The following is a 12,837-nucleotide window of genomic DNA, read 5'->3' on the forward strand; positions in this document are numbered from 1 at the left end:
GAGATTTCAGTGTTTGCTTTTGGCTATTTTTCTCTTGCTCTGAGCCCAGATGACCAGCTTTTTATTTCTCTATCATGGTTTTTGTTAAAAAAAGAGCACAGGGAGCTCATCCAAGCTGTGCTGGGAGGAGGTGTACTGGGAGTGACATCAGGTATACTGGGAGTTCTTGCATCCATGCTGCTAAACAGTTTGGTATTGCTTTGTGGTTTCTTCTTGATTTCAAGTTATGAAATACTGATTTGAAATAGAATTCTGAGGTTAATGGAAAGGGATTAAATGGGAATAGCTTGTTACAGGGGAAAAAAGGGCATCTGTATGAAGGCAGAAACTGGCTGAAGTGCTTTATTTTTTTGAGTATACACATTTTTTATCTTAAACATTGTTTGTGATAAAGGTAATTTACAACATTCTGTAAAATTTCAGTATGATTTGATTAAATTTTGGTAGACGTTTCTGGTTTCCTTCCTTGAGTCTTCCAATTAAAACTAGTTTAATCAAGTCTAGTTGAAATAAACCCATTGGCATAGATACAAGTGTGAAGTAGCTACAGTGAGTTTTGGCCAATAATTTTTATGCATCTACTTATCTTTTGGTTCTGTTGATAAAAAAATCTCTTGCCAGGTACAGTCTCTGCCTTTGTGGGTCAGAAATGGTACAGTAACACTTTGGATACAGTATCCTGTTACCTTCAAAACTTCGTAAGAAATCAAATCTGTCACCTTGTAAGCATGTAATGATACATTCAGGATCAGTACTGTAAGCAGGGATTGCTCTCTCAAAAACAACCTCTCTCTGTGGGGTTTACCAGTTGCTTTAATATTAAACTTTGGATAAAGGCAATTGAAAATGCTTTTCTCCACTCTAAAACGAGGAATTCAGTAATTTATAGTGAATATATAAAGTCACTATAAATGCCAGAGCTATATGCAGGATCATATGGCATTTTGGCCTAATTCTGAAGTTTAACTTTGTTTCTTACAAATGAGAACTCCCAGTAAAAAGTTGACAGTTTCAACAGGAGAAGTGTGGTTAGATGTTAAAGGGCAGCGCCAGACGTGCTCGGTGCAGTGACTTTTGTTACTGTTTAGAGCACCATGAACACGGCCAGAGGAGCGGCCCTGCAGGTAAGGCGGCCCCGGGAGCACGGAACCCCCTATTTCCCTTCTGCCGCGAGGCCAGCAGTGCTCGGGGTGGCCGTGGCGGTACCGTGGCGCTGGCTGCGGGCGCTGTCCCTGACAGCCCCATTGTCGCTGACAGCTCCCCTGGCCCTCGCAGCCGCTTCTCCCTCCGGCCCCGCGGCTGCCCCGCCCACCCCGTGTGGGCCCTCCCTGTCCCGCGGGGCCGCGCCCGCCCCTTTAAATACCGGTGCTGGCCCCGCCCCCTCCGGCGCGCCCCGGCCAATCAGCGCGCGGCGGCGGGAGGCGCGTGCGTGGGGCGCGCGGCGGGGCGAGGGCGCCCCCCTGAGGCTCAGCCCGGGCGCGGAGCCGCGGTCGCGCAGCGCCGGGAGCCGCGGGCGCGGAGTGGCACCAGGCCCGGCCCGGCCCCGCCATGGTGGGCCGGGAGAAGGAGCTCCGCATCCGCTTCGCGCCGGGACGCTGCGAGCTCGTGGAGGTGAGGGCGGAGGGGCCGGCAGCCCGCGCGGGGCGGCTGTGCCGCTGTGCAGCGCGGGGCCGGGCGGGCAGGCCCGGAGCGCTGACGCCTTCGCGGTGGGGTTGGGCCCGGGGGGCCGGGGCTGCGGCCAGAGGGGCCGCGGGTGCCTGAGAGCCGCGGCTGGGAGCGGTGCCGGGGCTTGGGTCCGTTGGTATCCGCTCGGCCCCGCGGAACGGCCGGCGGGACGCGGCGGTCGGCAGCGCTCGGGGGTCGCGGCGCCGCTCTCGGCGGGCCCCAGGCGCGGGCAAGGGCTCGCAGCCAGAGCCCGAGTGCGGTGGTTCCACGGAGGGTTCGTTCCCCGGGCAGGCGCCTCCGTGCCCGCTGTCCCGGGCGGGGCCGGCGGTAAGCCACAGGTGAACGTGAGCTGCCGCAGCAATGAGGGCTGGGCGTGGAGGGAGCGGCACAACAACTTCTGGCAATGCCAATGTCGATTCACCTGTCATTGCGAGCCTTCGGAAAGCCCCAGGCTTTGCCTTTTGCTTTCTGCGGCTGCAGGGCATGTCAGAGCTGAGAGAGCTCCGTCTCACGTTCCCTTCCCTGTAGTGACTTGGATCCATCGGATTGTTTTGCGAATCTTTTACACCGGTGGCTTCCGGGTTTTGGTGGCCATTCCTTAAAATTGGTGTTTTCAGTTCATCATTATTTTCTAAATAAAAGTATGAAGATTGAAAAGCTTTATGACAAACTCTGAAAGTACTTGTTTCTGGTTTTCAACTTGAAATGCATCATGTTTTGTTTTTCTTATAAACTATACTGTTATTTTAGATTTTGGTAGTGTCTGCAAAGCGATCTGGTGTCTCATAAATGCTGTTTTTAAATATGATAATGCTGTGACTTGTTTATGAGACTTCTAAACACAATATTTTTTTGTTGTTCTTGGCTCATATGGACATGAGATAACAATAAATGGCATGGTTCATTGTAAACCTCAAACCTCATAATTGTATGTTGTGGTAGTGGTAGAGGACCACAGAAATGCTGTTGCAGCTACATGATGTCCTGTGAAGGAGCAAGGCAGCATACAGGGAAAGAGTTCATCTGTTCAGGTTTTTTATCACCAGAATGTTAGAACTTCTGGCAAGAAGAGGTTCAAAGTGATAATTAGTTGGTGTTGGATATATAAGAACCATCTATCGTTTGTCTTGCTCTTTCAGAAACAAGTGACTGGAATAGATCAGTCTTGCAGACAGCAGTAGCATGCCAGCTGTGCTTGGTGAAAGCTGTGTTTGTGTCCAGTTCAAGCTGTGCTGCTGATGTAACATCCTCTTCATATGTAAAATAAACAAACTGAGATGAATGAGGTTCTAAAACATCAGGTTTTGTAAATGACACTTGGTTTTGGGTTGGTCACTTCCTACTTACTGAAGATATTCAGTGATCCTTTGATGTTTTTAGAGAGCCTTTTGACTTTGTTCTGCAGCAAGTGTTGGATGTTTATTAGTGAGCACCTCTGGCTGTGGAACTCTGATTATAGATCCTGTGGCACTGTGCAGACTTTGGTAAGAGGAGTAGAAGAAGAAAACAGTAGTTGCATGTTCTTGCTCATGCTGTTCAGAGAGGCCTGGGTAGCCTTAAAAATGGTCAACCAGCTTGTGTTCTCAGGTAATGTTTAAGGATAAAAGTAACTTTTTGAAATGTCACTTGCTGTAGTCTGTCATTTTCAGGCAACTGTCCTGATATATATTATTAATTTTCATCTAGTACTAATGGGAATAAAGCTTTCATCTGGAGATTTAGAGTTGAGAAAAATTCCTGCCCTGTGCTGGGAGCTTGGAAAAATTGTTTTGGGTAGGCATTTCCATCGTGCCCTCTGCATATGCCCTGATGGAACAAAAGCTTTGTAACTTTATGGGTGAAAGACACAGTGGGAGTGATTGCTGAGCCTTCCTGTGCTGCAGTCAAAAAGCACCAGTCTGGTACAATGCTTAGAAATTACAGGGCTATTGAAATTGCATAGCAGAAAGCATTTTATCATGTACAGAATTATAGTAATTAGTCACAAATTGTCCTTTGGTCAGGAAATCCAAGATCTGTGGCTTCTGCACACAAAGTTTTTTCTGCACAGACATGGTGAAGATATGCTTTCATTTTTGTTTTTAGCCAGGAGGTTTTTGGGTTTATTCATGGCAGATACAGAAGGAAAGCATTAAAGGAAAATAGAGATTGCAGAAACAGACTTGAATCTTGTGTTTTTTGTCTTGAAAACCTGACGTTCTAGTGAGAGGTGAGATGAAGTTCATGTGTGCTGATGTTCACAGCTGTCCCAAGTACCAAAGGGAGCAGGAGCTGAAGTACAGCTTTAGTGTGTTGTGTAGATTGACAGCTGAAATTGTCAAATTGCTTCCAGGTGCATTTTGTAAAAAGAGATCCATATCTTGGTTTTACTTACTGTTGAATAGCAATTAATTACTCTTCTCTTTGATAATAGAATTCAATATTTTAATCACTACAGTAAGTTTTGTTGTATTGCTGTACCTTTTAACAGGCACAGTCTATCCAGAGTTATTTGTTGAAGGATTTGGACCCTATGTGTTAAACCTTTTGGGTCTGTTTTCTAAAGAAGTTAATTCTTTCCTTTCAGATTGCACAAAGTTATCAGCTTTTGAATGAACTTAAAATTCTGTCTTCACTAGTGGTTTGGATTGTTGTAGAAGTAAATGAGTTTGTCACTGAAGTTTTGTTTTCATTACCTTTGAGTGTGGTGAAATAGTTGACTGGCTGCAGTCCTCCCAGATGTTGGTGTTGAATGAGGCACTCCAAAAGACTCAGGAGAATCTTTTTGTAATACAGTAGCCTTTGACTGTAGTTTTGCATACTTTTAAAGAAAAAACAGTACAAAATTACAGTAGAAACAAAACTTTTCCTGTTGTCATTTCCCTAGGAAGATGTTGAGGTTCCCAGCAGGAGAGTTTTGATCACTGGTGCTACGGGACTTCTTGGCAGAGCTGTGTTTAAAGAGTTCAATGAAAACAACTGGAACACAGTGGGTTGTGGATACAGGAGAGCTCAGCCCAGATTTGAACATGTTAATCTTCTGGACTCTATTGCAGTTCATGACATCATCCATGATTTTCAGGTAAGTTTCTAGAGTATAAAGTGGATGGGAGGGGTACTTTGTGTGCAGTAGTCAGCTGATAGTGCTGCTGAGTTCTGGGCTGTGAGTGGGGCTGGTGCTTGGGCACAGCTCTGATAAAGGGGTGTGCTGTGCCCCAGCCAGAGCAGAGGTTTGCTCTGTGGGTACAGACAGCTCTGGCCTTTGCTGTGCTCACCACAGGCACAGCTGTACCTGCAGCACACTGCAAAGGAACAGATACTTGTGAGTTATTGACACAGCAGTGTGTCACTATGCAGTTCTGGGAAAGTGGAGGAGTATTTAAATACAACAACAGTAACTCTGTGTAGTGTGCAGTGTTCACTGTAGTTTCAGTCTGAGTGCCAAGAGGAATATGTAAAACCTGAAATATATGATCCACTATTCTATAAAATAGTAAATATCATCTTAATAATCTGCAAAAATCAAGTAATCATGTATAAATAGCTTACCTAAAAATTTTTAGTAGCCTTGTGTGTATGAGAAATCTATCTTATGTTAATGTATATTTTACTATACAAAGTTAAAAAAGAAAAAATCCCCACAACTTCCAAGCTGCTGCAAGATGGAAGTTACTGAAGACCATAATTGCACAATTAATGATAAATGTTTTTCATATATTGAAATAGCATGGTTTTATTGTGAAGAGATAATAAGGGAAAGGTGTTCCTTGGAATGCCAGAATTAAAAAAAAAAAAACAATTTTTATTACTTAATTTTGCCTGAGGTGTGTCATCACTAGAGTTAGGGTGCAACTGCCATCTCTTGACATGTTGGTTGTTTAAAATTAGTCTTTAATTTCCAGCCTCATGTTATAGTGCACTGTGCTGCTGAGAGAAGGCCAGATGTTGTAGAAGGTCAACCAGATGCTGCTTCTCAGCTCAATGTGGCTGCTTCAGCAAACTTAGCAAAGGAGGCAGGTAAGGAGATCATCCCGTTGGTGTCTGGTTCAAATCCTGCATCTGTTTATACAGGGACATGAGTACAAACAGTGCATGTGTTAAAGTCACTTCTGCCATCAGTGTGCTGTTGATCTGTTTGCCATAAGAGTAGTGTGCACAGCTCTGTGAAGGATCAGGGAACAGACAAAGCAGCAGGAATGAATATGCATGGAAGATGAGGTCCTTGGGAGATTTAAGGGTCTGTTAGGATTTCAAAGAAGGCATGAATTAATATAAATTATCTATGAACACTTTCTTCCTAGCTGGAGTTAGAGCATTTCTGATCTACATTAGCACAGACTATGTATTTGATGGAACAAGCCCTCCATATAAAGAGACTGATGTGCCAAATCCCCTGAATTTATATGGTAAAACCAAACTGGAGGGTGAAAAGGCAGTTCTGGAAAACAATGAAGGTAAGACACTCAACCATTTTTAATGCAGGCTTTCTATTTTTGCTCAGTTATTTATTAGCTTAGTAGGCTCTTAAGTCAACGATGAAGTTGCAAAACCATGGAAACGAGTTTCAGAGAAGAATGTGATTGTGGATTGGTCTCCTTGCTCATGAGCAATTCCTCTTCTTGTATCTTGACTAAAGCTTTTGTTTCTAACATGTTCCTATCTTCATTCATGTTATTTATCTCTTCCTGATGGACATTCATAAGCCTTTGTCTATTGGGAATCTGCTGTTCCTAAGGAAAGATGAAATACTTTACTCAGTATATAGCTGCAGTAATTATGAGGATGCATTACATGTGTTGTCAATGTATGTTTACTTAAAGGAAAAACCAGACTTGTGATTCAGTAATTACACAGCTCAAATCAACATGGAGCCTTATTGCTCTTTTGCTCTATTATTTGTACCAACATGCCACCCATCTCAGTTTTACTCACTTACACACATCATATTCCTGCTTGTAACAAAAGGTTTCATTGCATATTTATGGTTTTAAACCACCAGATTTTTAAAATTTGTTTACGTCTTTTCTTAATGAAAATTTGGCATATGAAATATACAGACATGATTGCTAAAGTTCTACTTAAAGGAAAAGAGCATGTTCTCTTTAAAATAAGATTTAATTCTTGTACAAAAGAGATTTGACTGTTTCTAGGTAGTGCACTGTCAATATCCAGTTACAGATTATTAGGAAAGAAGCACTTGTATTTTATCAAAAGATCTGAAGAAAGTAATCTCAGTACACATGCAGAACAGGCTTCTGATACTCACACTGTGGTTCTGTGCTTCCCAACCAGAGAACCAAGCTATTGATAAATTAATGTGATGGTCTTCCAGTAAGTAAACATATGCTGTGTATGATGAATTTGGCATTATAGTAAGAAACAAACTTTGTAAAAAAAAAAAAAAAAAAACTTTTGATAGGAAAAGTCTCATTTAAGTGAAAACAAATTTAAATGACAAGTTATTGACTCCACCTCTAGATTAAATACCATCTCTGAATTTGACTGTGATGCTGTTTGCTGCCTGTTCTACACTGGCAATGAAGATAAGACTTTACCAAATGCAGGGATGTGTGGGTATCCTGCTAGAGCCTTCCCCCAGCTCAGCACTGCAGTTTGGTTTTGTAACCTTTTGGAGCAGGATCTGTCAGGCAGCAGTGTTTGCAGCAATGGAGTGTTGAGGTGGTGATGAGTAAAAGGTTTGAAAAGATGAGTGCTCTTGATTCATACAAATACAAGTATTTTCCATGTCCTGGTGTTCCAACCACTCATTTACTGATACAGAGTAGGTGGAATTCCATTGGTCAAATCTGTAACTGGGAAGAACTGCCCTGTCCATTTCTGCTGTAAGACGCAAAAATCTCCAGTAAATGGTTTTAACTTTTTTTTTAAAAGATACTTTACTTTGGTTAGAAGGGGATACATATAAATATATATGTATATATGTAAAGTCATGCTTAGAGAACTACAAAGTGTCAGGAGGTGCTCAGAGCTGTTAATCATGAGGCTGATCCTCTCCATATCCTAGAGAGCTGAGAACAACAGGAAGGCAGTTGTGTTCTCAAGAAATGAATATTTTTAAAACAAGTTAAAAATAGATGTTTCAACCAGTATTTAAAGAGAAGAGCATATCTGCTGAGTGACCAAAAAACTGCATCTAGAGCAGCAGGAAATCAGTGTTTTGTTGGGTTTTCTATTTGTTTTTCTTGTCTAAGTACTTATTCTGGTTTACTTCTCTGTGAGAATAATTTCTGTGTTAGTTTTTTCTGTTTGTCTCTCCAGTAGCTATAGCATTTCCTCCAAGTATATTAAGAATGGCAATGTTTTGATGACTTCAGCTTCTAATTTCAGGTCAAATTTTTTTGTTTTCTCTTTCAGCAAAACTATTACTTTTAGGTACTTTGTCATAGTCTTGGATTTCTCCTCAGAGGCTTTTTGAGTCTTCATGACAGAGATAGACTAGTATGATGTATTCCATCATAAAATATGCTTCTCTTTGCATTTTGTTAATTTTTCAAATCACTGTCCTGGAATCCAACATTGTTTAGTATTGTATTCTGTGAACCTGTTCCTTATTTGTCAAGCTTTTAATTTATTTCAAGGTTCATGGTTTTTATTTTTTTCTGGTAAATAATATCCTCCTTTTTACAGGAGGCTTCTGCATGATGGGTGAAAAATCTTTGTAATTTATGCCTAAATAGGATGACCTGGGATTGGTGGGAATTTTTTTCCTTGCTCTTACCCAGAGGGGAGTGCTGGAGAAACTGCACAGAGTAGTTGGGTTTTTTAATTTTTTAATTTTTGTTCTAACCCACACAGGCATCTTTATGTAATTAATGAAAACTTGTTAACTTTCTGGAAATCAATGGCATAAATGAAAATAAATAATAATACAATAATTTCTATAATCTTAGTGTTTATAAACTGGTTTTGATATAAATTAAAATTATATTCTGTGGGCTAACATTCTGCTTGCATTTTATTTGTGATTTGTAGATGCTTAATCAGCATATTTCTTAACACTTCCACTTCTCAGATTGTGCTGCAACATTGCTACCCACCCATGATCTAAAATATTCTTTCTTTTAGACACTGCAGTACTTAGGATTCCTGTCTTGTATGGGGAGGTGGAAAGACTGGAGGAAAGTGCTGTGACAGTTATGTTTGATAAAGTGCAGTTCAGTAATAAATCTGCCAACATGGACCACTGGCAACAGAGATTTCCTACCAATGTCAAGGATGTAGCAGCTGTTTGCAGACAACTAGCAGAGAAGAGAATGTTGGTAAGAATGGCAAGAAATGAGCCTCTGCAAGGGGAAAACAGTTGGAGTTCTCAGCGTTGCTTCTGAACAACTGAGAACTGCACATCACCTGGATTATTTGCATTTCTGGAATGCTGGAGGGAGGAAGGAACTGACTGTAATATTACAGGATCTGTGCATGACTGAGGGTATTGTAGTCTTTGGAACAAAAGTGGTTAAAGAGATTGGACAGAACCTTCTGAAAACTGTCTTGTGTCTCCTGGTATAGAGGAGAGAATTAGAAATGCCAACTTATTCTGATATGCTTTTTACAAATTGCTAGTTTGAACTAAAAAACTCGTGGTTGAATGTAATTCTCAAAGATGCCCTTGTTTATTGTATTAATTACACTGAAATGGCCAAACAATGCCCCTGGACTGAAGCACTTCCTTGTATTTGTTCACCACAACACCTTCAGATTATAATCTTTGCAAGGTAACAGAGCCAAACAACAAACAGCCACCTTTATGTTTTTCACACAGTAACTTTGAAAACATGGACTGTACTTGTACAGGGTTTGCAGTTTAACATTCAGAATGTGTGTGATGCCTTTTGCCTTTGTTTTTGAGTAAGTGAACATCACAGAACAGCTGGGTTCCTCCTTCCCAGCTCTTCGACCTTGCTTGGTTGGTGGGCAGCTCCTTTCCCTCCTGTTCATTCTGCAGGACACAAACTGTCTGTGAAGTCAGGTCAGGTAGAAGTAACACCATTTTCCAGTCTCAGGTCCTGGTCAGGTGAAAGGGTACAGATGTTTCTAGAACACCACTGAGGTGCTGTAAGATGCCTTTTGAGATAGGGTCTTGCTGGATGCTAATTCTGAACAGTTCTTGCACAGGAATTAGCCTGAGGGCCAACTGACTGCCTCCTTTCATCTCTGTTTCCTCTTTCTTCTCTAGGACCCATCAATAAAAGGAACCTTTCACTGGTCTGGCAATGAACAGATGACTAAGTATGAGATGGCCTGTGCAATTGCTGATGCTTTCAACCTTCCCAGCAGCCACTTGAGACCAGTAAGTGATGTGCTGTTGGACCTGTAGGCAGACAGATGTGCCTGATCATTGCAAGTAGCAGGTCTCTCACTGGCTGTACAAGTGAACTTCCCCTTCAGGACAGGCTGTGCACATGTCCAGCACAGCAGCTGTGTAGCTGAGGAGACTGGCTGGTATCAAGCTCAGGACAAAAACAGCTGCTTCGACTTGCTGAATTAGGAAAATTATTCAGTTAGTCACCAGTTTCTCAGTCTATAATGTAATGGTATTTCTGCAGAACAGTTCCCCTTAGTCACAAGCAAATCTGTACTTTTATGTTTGATTGATAGAACCTTTTATAGAGCCCTTGAAGATAGAGCTCTGTAAAAGCTGTGCAATGCCCAGATTTATTTCTGAGTACATGCACTTAAGAACTGCAAATTATTTTTGCTTTGCTTAAACCACTCGTCCTGCAGTTTTATTGACACTTGAGACTACTCTTAAAGACATACTGGTAATGTGATGGGCATATGACATGCCAAGGAGATTGTATCTATGTACAAAATAAATTCTAAGGATTCTGAATTGGTGAACACTGGAACTGAAATGTGACTTGGAAGATGGAAGAAAAACAATGGAGAACACTTAGTCTAAATTTTTTCTGCTCAGTTCTATTTCTCTTCAAGACATGGTTGTCTTCATATTGATCAAGACATGGTTCTATTTACATTCTGGAATATTCCTTATCTTGTGACAGTAATCACAGAATGAAAATATGAATAAAATGTGGAGAACCACAAATAGTAGCAGTCAATAGAGTGAGAATAAGTTGCCTTAAAACAGTTCACATGGCCTGATGGGTTGAAATAAAGTTAATTACATTACAAGCAGATAGCAAAAAAATCCAAACCATAGAAACCCTCACAAAATAGAAGGGAGGAGGCAACCATACCTATATAGAAATCTGTGAAGAAGTAGTTGTAATGTACATGTACAAGTATTTTTCTGTCACTTCTGTTTACTTATTCCTGTGGGTTTTTTTTTTGTCTCCTGTTTCTGTTTCCAGATTACTGACAGTCCAGTTGTGGGTGCTCTTCGTCCCAAGAACGCTCAGCTGGACTGCTCCAAGCTGGAGATGCTGGGGATAGGGCAGAGAACACCATTTCGAGCTGGGATCAGAGAATCACTTTGGCCTTTCCTTGTTGACAAGAGATGGAGACAGACAGTCTTCCATTAGTTTGTAACTTTTTTAGTAAAAGTATGGTATGTGGCACTTTTTTAAAAGAAAAAAAATAGTTTTGTATGAGTGTTCTTAAATTGTGACATTTATGAGCTTTCATTTAATTGGGTAAACAAATGGTCTTGCACTAGTGAAACTTAGCCTAAAAAAAGTTCAGTGACAAAAACTGAGCCTATTTGATGTCATGGGTTTTTTCCTTCCATTTATACCAGTCTAACTTGCTATCTGTTCTTGGTGGGTTGAGGTTCTTAGTAATGAGTACTGTGTGATGCTAAGAATGACTCCAATCACTTGCTGACTTACTTCTGGCTGAAATGTTGTTGATGCTTAAGGTCTGTGCCATTGTTGTATATACCATTTCTCTTCATTAAAAGACATGGTCAGTTACTTTATCACCAAAAATCTGAGGTTTTTGTTTTGAATTTCTGAAGATGGTGTTCTTAGGGAGTTAAGCTGAAGTAGGAATCCTTAAATGTTTGTTTTGCCTGAGCTCTGATCAAAATGTTTTTTAAAAAAGTGAAACTTTATTTTTGCAATTATCAAGTGTACTTTTTATGCTTGAAATATTTTCAGAATGTTCTGTACATTGAATGCCTGCAGCTTTGTATTTGTACAGTAAGTTGTATGCATTTGTTTTCATGGTGACTTACAAAAGCTAGGGGAGGGTGGGGACAGTGGGCAACCAATCGTTTTGAACTGGGCTTTTTTTGGGTGGGGGATTGGAGTTGAAGGATTTTTTTTTTGGGTGGTTGTTTGTTTTTTTGTATGAAAGCACAAAATATCTTGATCCTTCCCTTCCCTTTTTGGGGAGAGCGTTTGCAACTTGTTTAATTACTGGAAGATGTTTGTTAGTCAGGACATGGGAGATGGACAGGAAAGTGTTCAATAATTTGTAGCACTGCAGCAGCTTTTGCACAGACTGTCAGACCTGGCACTGCTGCAGCTTGTTGTGGAACAGCAAAGTGTGTGTTTGGTGAAGGTTTGCAGCATAATAAAACTGCAGTAGTCCAATATAAGTCAGTCTTTAAAGCTGGACTCCATAGCCAGATAATGTGGAGGAAGAACATTGTGAAGCTTTGCTTCATTTTGAAGTTATAGAATCAACAATATGAATGTTCTGATATTGCTAGTAAAGCTAGTAAAAAGTCCAGTTGGATAGTCATTTGTTTTTCTGAGGCTGAAATAAAGGGGAGGGAAAGATGTTCAGATTTGTTTTTTTTTTTAAAGTGTGTGGGGGAGACACATGCGAAAATAGACCAATTAAGGTCTTGTAAGGGTGAGCTTTACATTCAGTCATTTCATTTCAACTGGCATATGCTAAGCTATCATAATCCCAATCTGTTTTAGTCTGAAGTCCTGATACACACATGGTAACCTATCTCCAAAATGACAATAAATATATATTGCCAGCATGAGAAACAGTTGTTGATTCTTTCTTTACCATCAGGATTTGTTTATCTGAATCAGAAATGTTTGCAGTTCTTCTTGAAATCTGTTTGCCCTTTCAATGCTGGGGTTTTTTTTCTTCTTTAACTCAGTAATTATTTCTGGACTTGCATTAGATTGCATCAGTTTCTCTGTCAGTGTCACTGCCTTGGAGATGTGATTAATGTTCACACCAAAGATGCCGAAGGTGTTGAAAATATGAGCCCTGAAGCATCTTGGGCCTCAGGGCTGGATCAGGAAG

The 12,837-nt window shown here is 41.0% G+C and overlaps 1 protein-coding gene across 1 annotated transcript; it reads left to right on the plus strand.

The window, feature by feature from the left end:
* The first annotated feature begins 1,489 nt into the window (after positions 1–1,489).
* MAT2B (methionine adenosyltransferase 2 non-catalytic beta subunit) lies at positions 1,490–12,569 on the plus strand. Its single transcript, XM_058034953.1, has 7 exons — positions 1,490–1,611; positions 4,532–4,726; positions 5,547–5,661; positions 5,946–6,098; positions 8,731–8,924; positions 9,839–9,952; positions 10,977–12,569. Exons 1-7 carry the CDS (start codon positions 1,549–1,551, stop codon positions 11,145–11,147), a joined length of 1,005 nt encoding a protein of 334 aa, XP_057890936.1. The 5' UTR covers positions 1,490–1,548; the 3' UTR covers positions 11,148–12,569.
* Positions 12,570–12,837: the final 268 nt, after the last annotated feature.

The sequence above is a fragment of the Melospiza georgiana genome, chromosome 15, assembly GCF_028018845.1.
Source record: "Melospiza georgiana isolate bMelGeo1 chromosome 15, bMelGeo1.pri, whole genome shotgun sequence".
NCBI classification, from domain to species: Eukaryota; Metazoa; Chordata; class Aves; order Passeriformes; family Passerellidae; genus Melospiza; species Melospiza georgiana.